We start from the raw sequence: 16,346 nt of genomic DNA on the forward strand, positions 1-16,346 counted from the left end.
TTGGATTTGTTCCTGAAATCCTGGGGAGACCGAAAACTTATAGAGCACGGCTGATTACGGAGGCCATTGAAATTCATAAAAATCCCGTAAACATCAATAGAGACGATGGAGCTAAGCTTAATAGTTCTTGGTATCCGGTAATTGACGGATACACCAGAGCTAAACGAAGAAAACCACTTTTAAATAAAAAAAAATGATACGTTAATGTTAGCTCAGAGGGTTGGAGCTGGCAACACGGTATCACAACCTCATACTTAAGCTCACATTTTAACACAACCTCAAATAAGACATCTGCCCTGATGATGGACACTGCAATGCTGTCCGAAACGTTGGCTAAAGAAGGAGTTAGCGCAACACGGCATAATACCCCAAAAACAAATAACAAAAATACTTTTGGCCGTGAAAATCTTAAATCATATTTAAAGTTCATTCGTTAGATAATAGTTTTTCCCAGGTAACGCTGGGAGGGTTTTTCGAAATTTTCGAACACTTTGAAGGGAAAAACGCTATTTTTAGTGAAAAAAATCGGCTAATTTGTTATTGTAAAATAATAATTATTAACAATTTTGAAAAAAACTCTCCAGCGTTACCGCGTAAATTATGTACAGAAATAGTTTTCAAATTTTCAAAAGGATCGGTGCAGTAGTTTTGAAGTTATGACGATCACCGACTTTGAAAACGTGAGTTGTGGGAAAAACGCTATAAAGTTTTGAACACTAAAAAATCTGGTATTAAACGTTTATAAGCAAATTTTATCGGCTTACCTCACACTGAATCATCAATGCCAGGTCCATAAAGGATGTTGCTATCATCCATGATGTCTGAAGCACATTTTTGCTCCTGTCTACGACGAATCCTGCCTTCTTTAGTTTGTCTCTCAGCTTCCTACTCTGCTCGGCTTATACGTATGGTCGGGTAGGGATTAAAATCCGACAGGTATAAAAATACTCGTAACTTCGTCAATTTTGCTCCAATCAACTTGAAATTTGAACAAAATATTCTTAACATATTAAGCATTTATTTTTTTTTTAAATAAAAAAATGCAAAAAAAATAATTTTAAAACCCTAGCCCCCCCTTAAGAAAGCACTTCAAACTATTACTGAGATTTGGAAAACTTCAATAGACTATAGAATATAATAGAACGGCTGCGTGACCCTTTTCACACCGAACGTAATTTTGGATTTTAGATCAAAATACCAAACCGAACTGACTAAAATATATATATATATATATATTTATTATTTTTTTTAAATCAAGAGGAATAGCATATACCTTATACGGATGTGGGCAGTTTCGTTTATTTAGATATTTAATATAAGCCACTAAAGAATTCAATTTTTCCGATTTTAGAGGCAACGTTGGAAATTTTTAGCGAGTTTTTGAGTAAAATATATTTTTTTGCTATTGTGCTAAAAATAAAACATCTTTTCAGGTGGAAGTTTTATTTATTTACAACAAAGATTTTGTGTTCCAATGTAAATCAGTCATTTGTAGTTTAAATTTAAGCCCATCAAAATGTTTTTTTTTAATCCACAGATTCTGAAAATCAGTTTGATTGAGTATTTTGATCCCATATTCAAAATTAAGTTTTGTATGAAAAATATGATGAGTCGACTAGTCTTCGTGTTTGTTCATTGTCTGCCGCAAATCGTGAAGAAAATCCTCGACCCCAAACCACTTACATTTTATAAGTACCTAATGCTTTTAAAACACTAATGCTTGAGTAGACTAGTGTTTTTTCTCCAAAACATTATTAAAATGGTTTCAATATTACTTTATAATCTTTTACGATTTTATGTCCGGGTTAAATCTTCCCCATAGGAAAAACTAAACCCTTCCACACACTTTTCCACAAATGATCATCTAGTCAATCAACATTATGCAAGTGCATTATAAAAGCAAAATAAATTCAAAACAATACAAGAACAACACGTCAACTCACCAGAGATCAAATGGGAAAATAATTCACCGACTCCAGATATATCAGAGAGTTCGGCTCGGTAGAACTCCTAACAGGGCCTATAAATCCTACTGATCCCTCAACATAAATATTTAAAAAATCTTTCGTTATCCTACATGTATTAAAAATGACTGATTTTTGCATTTTTATATATAAATTTTTTGATAGATCTAATACGCTTAAATTTTTAATGAGAGAGCTAGGTATAATGCCAGTAGCCGAAATAACGAATGGTAATATTTTTATAGTCTGAGATTGGCAAATTCTTTTTATCTCATTTAATTACCATATTCATTGTATTACCCTTTGACAATATATAAATTTTTCCGAGCTCTTCCCAAAGTAGATAATACCTCTAAATGTATGAGTTGATGCTGAATTCAAGTTCAACTAAATTTATAAAACCTTCTGACAACTTTCGAAATTCGCAAATCATCTCTTGGACTTTTATATCAGCAAGAAATATATTGAAAATATCTGACTCATCGTAGACTATGTCTGTCTGTCAGATGGCTTATAGACAGCTAGACAGATTCCTCCACGAGCAATAATGGCTAATAAAGAATTTATTTCTCGGAGAAACCTCTCTCAAAACCACATAAACAAATAACACTTGACGATTTTATTGTGTTTGTGGTGTTATGTGTGAAAAAATAACACAAATAATAAATTTATTACTCATTAAAATGATTGAAATATGTAAAAAAATACCCACTACTCACAGTTAAATACAGCTCAATATGGCCTTAAAATATTGAAATGGCTTATCTGATAGATAATTTATATATTTGAGCTTAATTTTTTTTACTTATATCAGAGATGATTACAAAAAACTTGCAGGTGTCTCATTTTTCGTGTTTCCGCATATTTTTTATGATACGCGCGATTCAAACCACAGTTATTTTCGCTTTCATTTCAACACCAATCATATTCTGCCCTGATTTGATGTCCGTCTCCACAGTTTGGTATGTAAATTAGTAATGAAATGTGATCTCGTCATTCTGCGCGCATCTCCATGCCCCGGCGAGATACGGGATACGGTCCAGCCAGAGTCAAAGTGACTGTGCGAGATTCTATTGTATTGTGCGGCTGTTCTGTAGACTGTCTGTACTGTGGCCGCTGTACAGTAATTGGTTCGTTCTGGTGCCGAAGTAAATTTTCAGAACGCAGACGGAATAATTCCTACGACGTCAAAGGCGCAGCGAATGCTGAAGAGGGCTGTCCGTGGCAAAACTTCTTAGTTCTTAGCAATCAATCAATATGTATAAGGTATATAATAATTATACGTGGTATACGGAAACTAGTGGTAAATGCAGGAAGCTGGTGAATCTACATCACATCTCGATTCGATTTTGTATAATTTTTTTTTATTTGAGCACTTTTTTGGAGTCCAAGTCGATTCCAAAGTATGAATATTTGGTCAAATTTGAAAAGAATTGGTCGCTATCTGCTTTTTATTGTCTTTTAAAATGTGTCAAATAGTTGCCGAAAAAAATGGAAAAGTAAAAAAAAAAATTAATGCTTAGATCCTATTTTTTGGAATTCTCTATGTAATGAATATGTGATGACACTGTGTATAAGGTGGGTAATGTATTTTAAAAAATCTTAATAGTCTAATTCGTTTTGCATTTCAATGGGCTGTTTTTGCGCTACCTGTGCAACATTAACACAATTTGCCATTTCTTACGACTGAGTTTAATATTTTAAACGAGTTAATTTAGTTCTACATTAAAGAATTACTAATACTTAGTTCCTAATACTTAATTCCTAATACTTAGTCTGGAAACTAATCATAAGTGTGTGGGATAATACGAATAATTCATTCACCTTTGTCAAAAACTTTGTATTGTTTACTAGGATATTAGGTTTGCCAAGAGTAAATATTTTACCATCCAGATATGTCTCTAAACTAACGGATGCATTTGTCTACTATTTTTCCTGTTTCCCTAATACTAATTCACATTTATTTGTTTATTTTTGCAAATAATTAAGTCATATCAGGGGTCCCCATTCATCCTCTCCCATTTGAGTTAATAATTAATCTTTGCTCTTTTTGAGATATTCTTTAATCTGTGATTCCCGCAAAACGATAAGAAAAGTCTTCTTAAAGCCGAATTCCATGAATAAACTAATCAGGTTACGGTCAGCCTACTATAAATTACAATCGTTTAAACTTAAGACAAGTCCAACAGCAAAGAATCGTACGATTAGCATAAAATTATCTCCTTTGAACTTTTATATTATGCCATTTGAGCCTAGCGGCAAGCAGTCTACCGCTGCCTTTTTTTGCACTCTCCATTTGAGCCGACCTTATAATCATGTTGATATTGAATGAGATTATAATTCCTTTGTTCTTGGCCAAAAGCTGACAGTCATCGCGTCTCTTCGGCTGCTTTTTTTCTACCTGATTGTTGAATATTGGTAAAAAAACAACACTTAATAGTGTCGGACATTGTAGGTAGCGTTTTTGCGGTGGTGACGCAACGATTTTTAATGATAAAGGTGAAATATTATTCACCCGCCGTAGATTGATAAAACGTATTTTAAGGAAATCGATTTTTTCGTATCTTATCTATGGATATCGGATAAAATAGCGAGCTTGGTGAACTCTTTTAATTCTATCAAATACGATGCGAAAAAGGCATTTATTTCAAAATGGCCATGGCCCATGACATTTTTTATCATATACCTGTAAAGTAAATCGGTTTATTTTGTACAACTTATTGTTTATTTTGAACAAAAAAGCTCAGGCTAGGTTTATGATTGATTGCTTGTTTCCTTTCAGCCCAGAAGGGAATATTACATGTTAGAATGCATAGCCATGATAATATTACGTAACCAGTACGTTACAGGTAAAGACACCTTTTTTGGGCTTCGCCGATAATTGAGTGAAGGTCCGTTAGTAGAGTTTTGCCCTTTTGAACGTTGCATTGAGAATGTATCCAAAAATGTACTTACCTTTCAAAATATCGTCAAATTTGTTCATTTAGACATCGGACAATTCCAGCTTGCAAAATATCACTAAACCGGTCCATTTATAAAATTATTTGCAAAATATTGTCAAAATTTCCCGTTTGGACATCAACAGTAAAGTTATCATTAGGGGTATTAGGGTAATAGTACTTAGGTACTATAAGATTATCGAAACAATACGGCATTTGAAGTTGCTGCTGGGATAAAACTTTTGCAACTCACTTGGAGGTCCAGTTCCAAATACTATTATCATATATGGGACAAATAATGGCTACTATCCGCTAAATTCGATGGACAGTATTCCGCAATAAATTAAATCTGGGCTTCTGGAACATAAGACAAACAATAATTTGCTTCACTAGTAATTGCGAAGGTAAAGAATCACACATCAATCCGTCCCGACCGAGTCTCAATTTGCACTGGTTTATTGAAAGGTAGTTTATGACATCTTCTTTCAGCATTTTTTCCAGTCATGGTGAAATTTTTAGGATGGGTACATTGGGAAGGTAGGACAATTTACAATTAAAAAGGATTTAATACTGGGGCTTCCTATCATTTTTGGAAATACTTACCCACCTACTCCCATATAAAAAGGTTAAACTTATATTATCATAATTACAACATAACACGCATAAAAGGCTATTACCGTAACCGAAAGTTTAACGCCTAGATCTTCCAAATCATTATTCAATAAATTAATCTTAATGTGACATAATCAACACGTAATTATTTGTGTGAAATTAAAGTGGGATGTGACCTTTTTATTAGCGCAGACAATTTGTCACCATAGAGCACGCGCTCGTGTCACATATTTTCCATTGTCGTATCACAAATAAAGGCAAGTTGTTTACACTCTCTTGCATCAGTTGTTATTGTGTCTTTCCACAAATCAATCAAACTGACCACACAATCATCATAGAAATAATGATAACTATCAAATGAACTACCAATAAGATCTGCTGCACCTGAAAACTTAAATATATGAGATAAAAATTATGTCATAATATTGATATTCCGAGAACGATTGATTTCTTATGTTTTGAAGTACCCAATATGTAAAGTTACCGGAATACATAAATAACCATTACGTCCATAGAACATCTGTAATCTCACGTGATCCGCATACCAATTCCTTACATTTTGCAAACCAAAATAATCTTCCTCTGCCAATGGATTACAATATACTGTGTGAGGTAAAACTAGCCACCTGATTATTTTTAAGCGTTTTTATTTGCGTAAAGAAGCTCGATAAACTGTTGCTAAGTAATTCACTCTTTGAAAGCATATTTGTACAGACTAATGCGTTTCTTTGGGTCCACTATTAATTTTCTTTAGTGTGAATGAAATTGTGTTTTTAACTAACTAACCATCACGCCGTTTCCTCGCAGGGGTAGGCAGAGAGGACGGACCGCTAAACAACTCGGTCTTGGCACACACTCCTTGCCTAATTCACATTCATACATCGTCTCAAACATACTCTTTTATTATTCTGACTCTTGACATGGCCCGACTCAAGTATCTGATTCACTCGGTCGTGCCATGTCTTCCTCGGGCGTCCCCGACATTTGCTTCCATTCACATTTGCATCGTATATTCTCCTTACACTCTTAAGGAGAAATTGTGTTTTTCATGTTTTTATATATAAGGAATTTCCAGGAAATCTGTAATAATTGTTTATATTTTTATATTTTACGTTGTCGATTTCGCGAAAATTAAATAAATATTCGTTACTTTACTCTCTGATTATGTCTTAGGACGTATGAGCGCAATCTGTAATCATTTTGTAATTATTTTTTATTAAATCTTTTACTGTGACGTTACCCCTTCAAACGAGTGTTTTGAAATTGATTTCTGGCAAATCTGAGTGTGTTTGGCTCATTTGCGTATTTTGTAACTGTTATTTAAAAACGTGTAGTAAATATTTTGCCCCACCCTGTATAACATCTCGTGCTTTGCCTACTCTTAACTTAAAGATAAGTTATCAACGAGTTGTAAATATTTTTCCTTTGGAGGTCTTTAGTGAAATGTCATTTCATTAGCCATTCTATCCGCGTGCCATTTGTATTCCATCCTTTACAATATCAAAGCAACCGACTTACGAATACGTAATAGGTAATAATAACCGCTTCTCTACAGCTTACACCCACTTGTCATATAAATCACCTCACCTTCTGTTATTAGCGCCGTAATGTCTTTTTAAATACACGTAATAAATTGTTTATGAAAGTTCATTGAACTACTGTGATTTATGATAGATTAACCCTAGAGCTTCATTCACTAACCGAGTTTGTTGCGCGATGCTATTCTCGCATTGATTATACTGTGTGGAATCTGTGGATTGTACACACCCGGGTAGTTGAAGCCTGACTCTCTTTGCTGCAGATTACTAATAAAAACTGAAGAGGTAAAAGTTGGCAATGGATCGATTGTCCAGCATTTTTTTATCATCGATTGATTTCACCATTTTGGCCCTCCAACTTTTCATCCGTACGAAAATTCATAATAATGAGTAGATTCAGATATTTTCTCTAATAAATTGTTTTTAACTCTAAATCTGTCACCGTGGTGATACTGACAGTAGATATCATATTATTTAGTACCTACGTAGTTAGTTGTACTGTAGATAAAATTACTCTATGGTTCCGATAATCGGCAACGATATTATGCCAACTGATGATCTTCCTTTGAAATTGAAAGATAGTTTTTTTGGTTTTTAAGCCTTCAAAGGTTGTCGAGCCATTAGTTTTTTTATGGTTTGACATTAAAATAATCATTTTTGTTATGGTAAATTATGATGTTCGTTTCTCTGGGGATCGGATTGATGAACAAGTTTTATATTGGGTCTTTAATTCGGTGACTTGTTTCTTAAAGGGCCAGTGTCAGATTTTTGTTCACTAGTCCTATTTTGAATTTGCTCTTTTTAGCAAGTTTGAATTTTAAGTGTAATGATTTTCTAGTGAACATTGGCCCCCGAAAACAGAAAAATTCTTTGTCGAAATTGAAAGGTTCTTTTAGAATTTGGAAGATTACCTAATTTTGAGGCAATATCGCAAAAAGAATTAACGAACATTGGCCCTTTTAGAAGCAAGCCACAAAGTTATTGCCGCATTTCTCATAATATTCCGGCATATTTTTAGCAAAAGTTATTTTTCATTTCAAGTGTAGGAGATACCAGGAAATTAATGCTATTATTTCGTGACATAAATTTCTTCCTACCGGCTACCAATACTATGAATATAATCAAATAATGTAGTGATGTTTTAGGCTAAAGAAGGAGTTAGCGCAACACGGCATAACACCCCAAAAACAAACAACAAAATTAGTGATGTTTTCCTCAAATTATGTATAAGTACTATTTTTTATTAATTTATTGCTAACTTAATGCAGTCCTTAAAAATACACTATTGAAATAATTGCACCGTTTCTGCATTGCCTTCATGAAGACATCGTTCTTTTATTTTGTAAAATTTTCACTTTTGGCTTTCTTCTTTTATTTTAAATAACACTTTAGTTTCAACTTGTACCCACCACAGAACAGAAATGTTCTAGTGAGAAGGGTTACTTACTTGTTTTTATATAATTATGTTATTGAAATACACACCCGGGTTGCCGGCAATTAAAAATGAAAATGAAATGAATTTAATTACTACAAGAAACATCGTTTTACGTTGAGGGAGATTGAAAAATAAGCATTAAAATTCCAATTTAAGTAGTTAAAATTAATGCTTCCATGAGATATTTTTTGATTCGATGCCATGTTTAATCTTCAATCCGAATTAATTATTTAAATAACCCGAACTGAGAACCTAATAACCTATTTTATGCATGTTTTTACATCTCTCTGGCGTCAATAGTTATATCTTGTAATAATTTCGTTGACTGTTATTTTAATAATTTGGGCGTATTTATGTACGAAGTAAGAGCACTGAAATTTTTGTTTTCGTTATCTTCTTTCCATTTTCATGAAAGTGTCTTCATGAAAATAATACATAAGGACCAAGAAAATGCTCATAGAAAAGTCTTGGTTTTTAATATTCCTTAAAAGCACTGCGAGAAGATATGTCTTTGTTTTACCCCTGACGAACACACGCATTATTCATGTGACAGTCATTCTCTCTGTTTGGTCCTGAAGCCTTCCTTATAGAGGAGTGATGATTCCTATGCTTGCCTCCCACCACCCACCTGGTGGCCTTATAAGTTGGCGGGATAAATCAAACCATACATTCCCCTGATCTTTATTCAAATCTCGGGCAAAATGCTCACAGCCTAAGACGTTCAGACGTAAACAAAGCCGTTATTTAAATTCGAACGAGATTAACCCCGTTTACTTGGGCGCATTGCAGGTTTCTGAATATATGTCGCAAATCTATTATAGTGTATTAGCTTACCCATCAAAAGGCTCCAGAAAATTTTAAAAATATTTATATCTAGTAAAAGCACCATAAAAGCTCCGAAAAAGGGCGTTAATTAAGAAATAAATAAATAATAATTGAGGAGCGTTTTCACAAAGAGAAATTTCTACCCCATACGGTTTATTTTTATTCTTATTCTCCATGGAGATGTCTTCGAAATGGGTAATTTTAGATTTTCGCAAAGCATTACTGCAATATGCGTACTAGAAAATAGAACATCTGATGGAACTTAAGATAAAGAAAATAAATTTTTAATTGTTATTAATAATAATTTTAGTGTTAAACTAAACCCGAAGATTTTTCGCTGTGTGAAAACTTTTTATGACTTGTATATTCCTCTTTTGTCAAAATTAGCATTATATTTTAAAACTTTTTTTTCAATAAATATGACTTCACAAAAGAATGTGTTGATAATAAATATTATTAATAACTGTTAATAGAATGTGCATTTAAAGATTGTCATAAAATATTATCCCCGAGTTATTATTAACTTGAAACTGTCCCTCGGAATATTTTTTGTAGATATTTCTCTTTTCGAAAACACTCACTATTACCAACAATTGCTCGACGTATTTCAACACTGTTTTTGAAAACACTCACTATTACCAACAATTGCTCGACGTATTTCAACACTCTTTTTCAAAAAACTAACTATTACCAACAATTGCTCGACGTATTTCAACACTCTTTTTTAACAACAGTCTTGTATTTTGGCAGTTAAATGGATTTTTCCAAACTCCATTATGATGCAAATGACGTTTCGGTTTTTTTTTAAATAGTTGTGCTTATCTAGAAATTCCAATTTTCCCAACTAATTCTCTCTAGCAAATTCTTTATGTTTGTCACATTAAAATGGTTTCACCCCTACATAACATAAAGTAAGTGGGACATCACTTTTAGCTTAGAGCATGTTTTACAGGGCATTTAACGACGTAAATTTCATGACTTGCGCTTTAGCTAATTTCTAGAATTTACCCAAAAGCTCCTACTGGAGGAAAGTGTCCGTATTCCAGAGCATTCTGATTTTAGGGTGCGCTTCGGAAAACTTGTATTGATCTCTTCCTACATGTGACGTCACATACTGCAATGCTTCATAATACCACTGGACTGTACTTTGTAATAATACTGTTTGATGTTATTTTTTTTACCTATCGCTTTATTTGAGTTTAATATCTACTAGTTTCGAAAACAATCATTCTTCCTTCAGGACATTATATTAAACAAGTTGAATTTCTTCAAACATTTTTATAGTTAATAATGATCTAAATTTTTTATTAGTTTTCTTTTTTGTAACAACTAGAGATAACGATATCCTCACTGGGATCTCCCGTGCTGAGGATTTCATTTTCATATTAAAATTCGATAGTACGAATAATACGAAGTAATTAGAAATATATTATACAATGTTTTACGGAAAGAATTATTGATAGTGTCGTGTTGTTTGGTTTCGGCTTTAATCTGTATTTGGTGTCAGTTTGTTTTCTCTTTCTGATCTCCCTATGTTTTATATCCAGCTTTTTATTTGAGATTTAAATCTTAAATGTTGTATTCCATGTTTTTTGTTGGATATATTGTTGACCCTGTGATCTAGTGTTTGTAATATACGTGTTAGTTGTGTATTTATGAATGTAAAAGTGTATTCTTTTAAATGTTTAAAGTTGTTTAATTGACAATTGTTAAGACTGTTGAAGAGTTCGTTAGTTCCAGTTCTCAAGACATTTATAATCATTTTCGTAATGTTTTTTTTGGTTTTAATTAGTAGATTTAGAATTTTGTCATTTGCACTGCCCCATCCGATAATACCGTATTCTAACAGTGATTGGCAAAGAGCCATTTAGATCTCGATTCTGAGTGGTAGTGTAGCCATTTTTTGATCCCGTTTAGTGCGTCTTCTGCTTTCTGAAATGTTTCTGCCCAACTATCCCCACTGATTAGAAAAACAAAATGTATGATTTCGCCCTCAAATTCTATTGCAACACTATTGTACTATATTAAGTACATTAAAGATTCCTCCATTAAATGAGTTGGTTTCTTATAACTAGTTTACAGAGATGCATTAACGTTTTGGTTCTTGTTTAAGAATTGAAACACTTGTGATTGCGTTCCATGGGAACATAAATATTTAGTTAGCACCTGGAAAAGCGCCAAAGCTCACTGGCTAATTAGATTACGATTAGTATGGAATCCAGACTCCCGCGGAGAGAATGGCTGCTCACCGTGCATTTGCAAGTAATGAGTTTTGTCTAGGAAAGTAGAAGTTAGTACTTGAGTCATAAGTAGATAAAATTACTCGGGGCAGACAGAACTTCTAAACGGTTTCCAGAATTCCGTCCATGTTTCCAGGCATATATTGTCTTGCGCAAAAATGTTCGTGTAACGCAAGAATATTGGATCGAATGATTACAGAAATGTTTTTATGTATGTGTGTAACTTGTATAAACTGTCAGAATTTACTATCGTAGATTTTTAAATGTCATGGGAATAATGAAACGTGAAGCTTGTGACACTTTAACCTCTGTCTAGTATTCTAGGACAGGGTAAAACATTAACGCGTCTTGAAAAAAATATTTTGCTGAGTCATTATTAGTTAAATAGCGCGGACCCGCGAAAAATCACGGGATATTGAAATTCAAATTTTTAATGTGTAAATTTTTTTAAAGATTATTTTTAACCAAGAATACATAGATACAAATCCATTTTTTGTAAAAACTCCTCAACGCGACTGAGCCTATTCCGATGTGGCATTATAGGTGCTATTCTCTGTCCACGATAAGAACGACCTGTTGGAGTACCAAATTAGGTTCGTTCTGCGCATACCACCCCCCCGCTCCTTTCCTTCACCATCGCTCGGCTATCTCCGGCAATCTTCGCTGACAATTCGTTAGTCGTTAGTGCCTGCGCTTAGAGAAATTAACCCATTCAGACCCTGCTATAAAATGGATGTTCAGCCGATATGTCCGAATTCATTATCACCAATTACGAAAAACAAAAAAGGACAGGTAAACATTATTTATGTGTTATTTGTATGACAACAATGTATTTACAACAATGCATTTTTATAATTCAAGGATATAGATAGGTAATATATGTATAAAATTTGTGAATGTTGGTGTTGATCGGTTTTTTTATGTTTATAGGTGGTGCACAAACCTCAACGGACAATGATAATAAATATATATCGAAAAAAAATTTCGGAATATCGATCACATTGTTGATGAACTAGAGGACAATAATGATAATTCGTTAGCTTTTGAAATTTCAAATGAATCATCTGAGGAAAATTAATTTTTTTTTTAATGGCAATGATGATATTTTCAACTTTGGATTGATTTCTTAGCCGATTTGATAAATCTGATGCCTAATAAAGTACAAAATGTATTGTAATACTATCATCATCATTATTTGAATGTATTAAAATGTTTTAATTTTTTATTTTATTTATCGGTAGGAAAATAAATTAAATAATTAATTTGTTAAAAAAGTGGGTCTAAATGTGTTAACGCTCGTCCTTTTAGGAGTGGGGCGAAGGGGCGGAGACATGCGCGTCCACGGGTTGTTCTAAAGTTGGACCGAGTATAGGTAGGTACCCACTTTATCAATTGTCTGAATTATTCTTCACGCAAGCAGTTCCAATTTTGAAAATGACACTTAAATTCAAAGCAAATTTGAGTTGGAAAAATAATCACGCACAGACAACCGAAATTGTAGATGATTTGAGTAAGTGATAAATAAGTGAATTATCACAATAAATGTAAAGAGCATTTAACTGGTTTCATTCGTTTTTGGTGACTTGTATTTATTATGTTAACTACCAGTATATTAGTGTTATTTTATAATAAATTGTATTATTATTATTATTTTTTTTAATTTGGTACAATGTTTTTTACATTTCAAAATTTTCCAGTAATGTTGGCCTCACTGGGTGGCTTGCCCGTGCTTAATACACTGTATATTTAAAGTATTTAAACATCACCTTTAACGATAGCTTTACAATCTAGCTTCGCCCGTACTTTGGATTAATAAAATATAAATCGCTTTGTCCATTTTTTCATAGTTGTAAACAGCTCAAGATCTGCCGTTCAGAGCTTAAAAGAATTGTTATAGTTGTCGCAGATACATCATGATACCGAAGCTTACTGCTCTTTTAATGATATATTTTCAATCCACCACCTTCTGACTACGTGCCTATTATTTTCGTGTAATAACATATAGTGTGTGTGCAATTAAATATCAATTTTTGTCTTAGCTTATTTTCCTTTGATGCTTTCTTGTTGATATTGTGTGATTCCGCTTGTCTATTGTCGCACGTGACCAATCGTCCATTAGATCCCAGACAGCAGACAGGGTGGTTTCCTCCCCCGTGGAGGCTTTTTTTTTACTGCGTAGCCTTTGTTAAGGTAGCGCACCCATCACCCCCTGCTTCTGAACTTTATAATGTCACGAACCTCATACTCGTACAAACAAACTCATGTTGTAACATAAATGGGATTGAGTCACCGAATAATAATATGGCGTAGCAATTGTATACGAGAGGAAGGTACCTACATCATTTCTCTGAAAACTTGAGCAAATGATAACCCCGTTTCTGTTTTACACACTTTATAACTGATTGGAGATGAACTTCTCTAGCTTTACATAATTTCTTTCAAAACTTCAGCAGATGATAACCCCATACCTGTTTTACACTGTTATAACTGATAGAAAATGAACTTCTCACTTATATTAGTGCTAGTCAATGTCCATGTTATAGTTGCTACGATGCGTTGGATCGGAGATCGACTGACGGTCGTTGTAGATGGCGGTAGTGGCGAGTTTGCTAGGCTGTGGGATGCTGGCATTGTACTGTCAGGCCAATCAATTTGCGAATGTGGGGCCAATCTTCTTCTTCGTATGGTGGAGGTCAAAGTGGGATGCTGAGGTTATTCAATCAGTCGATGGCAAAGGGAATCCTTGATTTAACACAGGTGGAAACTATCAGAGGGACATTCTTATACGACGTGTTCCGTGAAGTGGTTCAAACCACAAAGCACATTTTCCATCAGTTTCCACTCTACCAGTTCCCCGGGAACAAGGAGATGCTGCACGTCGGACGTCATTGATTGACTGAAGGAGCTTACCCTTCCGTTGCAGCCACCATTTCTCTTCAACCAAACGAAGAAGAAGACTCAGTTTTGATTTCCAATAAATATCTACTGTTGCACTGTATCTACAATCTTACAATTTTCTTAAAATATTTTTTTTATCTTTTCCAGGATTCGTCCTCAGATCCCGCGCGAGGTAATCGACATGTGCCGCATGTGCACCACCGTGACTCCGGGCGAGCCGCAAGTCATCCTCGGCCAGGACAAATCCTTCACCTTCGACTACGTGTTCGACACCGGCGGCCAACAGGAGGACGTCTACGGCGCTTGCGTCGAAAGCCTCGTCATGGGCAGTCTGGATGGTTACAACGCGACGGTGCTGGCCTACGGACAGGTATGTCTACATTGGTATTTCTGATATGTGGATGGGGGATGGTTGGGTGGTCGGATATTTGGAAGAGAGGGGATTATGGCCTTTGGTAGCCTAGGTTAGACTTCGAAGAACTACCTACTAAAATCGTTCGGATAAGGGGTTATGTACTGTTTAATTGATGTGTAACTAATCGTATATTAGTCTTCTTCAAAGTTCATCTATTTTTTGTTTATTTTCAATCTTCTATGTTTTGTAAACAACCATAACACAACCTTTATTGGTATCTTGAGTTTCTGCTGCCAAAGAATTTCATATATTATGAGTTTGATGTAAATTCCACAATATTTAATTTTCGTAATATGCTTATTATGGAAATTCCCTGGTGTGGTAATCTTTAAACGATGCAGTTTTATTGTTCGTCATGACTTACGGATCTATCTAAATGCTCGTCTATCAATAATTATTTGAAAAAAAATTTTAAACCATTATTTATATATTTTTATTATTATTTTCTGTTTTTTTTGTTTATGCTATTTTTACGCGTCACAGCCATTTCACTCTTCGAAGTTGCTTCCATTTAAAGATGCAATTGAAATGCTTCTTCCCCTGGTGTTGTTTCACCGCTATTTCGTTAGGCCCTGTCTACTTTTATAAAGATAATTGTTTGTCTTGGAATAATGGCGATCAACACCTAACAAAATACTGTCAGCGCCCTTGAGGTGTTTTTGCACAAAAACGGCGCTATACAAGTCATCCAAGTATTATTATTATTATACTACTTCGTAGTGCTTCGCTTTAAGAGGGTAATACTTTTAAAGAACAATAAATAATTGAAATGACTATCTAAAGAAATCAAAAAAAAATCTTCTCTCTTTGTCTTTTTGTTGTCTCTTTCTTACGTCAAGACATACGTTCCTTTACAATAATTTTCTGGACATTTCACAACAGCAATGGTGCCTCGGGGATGCCAATATGTAGTAAACATTGACTAAATAATACATTAATGGTAGTAAAGTATTGTGTAGTTCTCGAGTAAAACTTCCGAATGAAATTTCAATCGACGTGAACATGCTCGGAAATTACCGTCTCTAAATGTCATTGCACGCTCACATAGTCCACACTTGAGCATTTTTATACCTACATTAAAATGCACTTCTTTTCTGGATAAAACTACCCGTTTATTAGTCATTCGTCTCCCGGGAAACCCTCGCGTGTGAGGCTGGCGGAATTGCATGTAAAGAACCCTCCAACAACTGGGCATTATTTTAGCAGTCATTAGTGAATGCAGCGCACACACCCCATTCTGGCAATTTATGGGGTGAATGGTCCAATAACAAAGGTTGTACCTGAGAATAGGTGCAATCTTGCATGCATGTATTTGAGAAATTTGTATTTTTAGCAACACGGAGAAAATTTTCTGGTAAAAAATATTGCTAATTTATTGAAAATTATTTGTATTGCAGCTGATAAAATTTTTGTAAAATGCAAATGTATTGTTGTGGTGTCGAAATATCCTTACTATTTTTTACAAATATCCTAACATTTT

The 16,346-nt window shown here is 34.1% G+C and overlaps 1 protein-coding gene across 2 annotated transcripts in view; it reads left to right on the forward strand.

Annotated features, from left to right (window-relative positions):
* Klp31E (kinesin-like protein 31E) overlaps positions 1-16,346 on the forward strand; it is a 173,473-nt gene that overhangs the window by 95,439 nt on the left and 61,688 nt on the right. For both annotated transcript variants that reach the window (XM_089650551.1, XM_089650557.1), the window contains exon 3: positions 14,599-14,821. In XM_089650551.1, coding sequence (XP_089506677.1) covers positions 14,599-14,821 — 223 coding nt within the window. The remainder of the gene's footprint in view (positions 1-14,598; positions 14,822-16,346) is intronic.

Source organism: Hesperophylax consimilis, chromosome 3, assembly GCF_061612785.1.
Source record: "Hesperophylax consimilis isolate HC1 chromosome 3, BYU_Hcon_1.0, whole genome shotgun sequence".
NCBI lineage: Eukaryota > Metazoa > Arthropoda > Insecta > Trichoptera > Limnephilidae > Hesperophylax > Hesperophylax consimilis.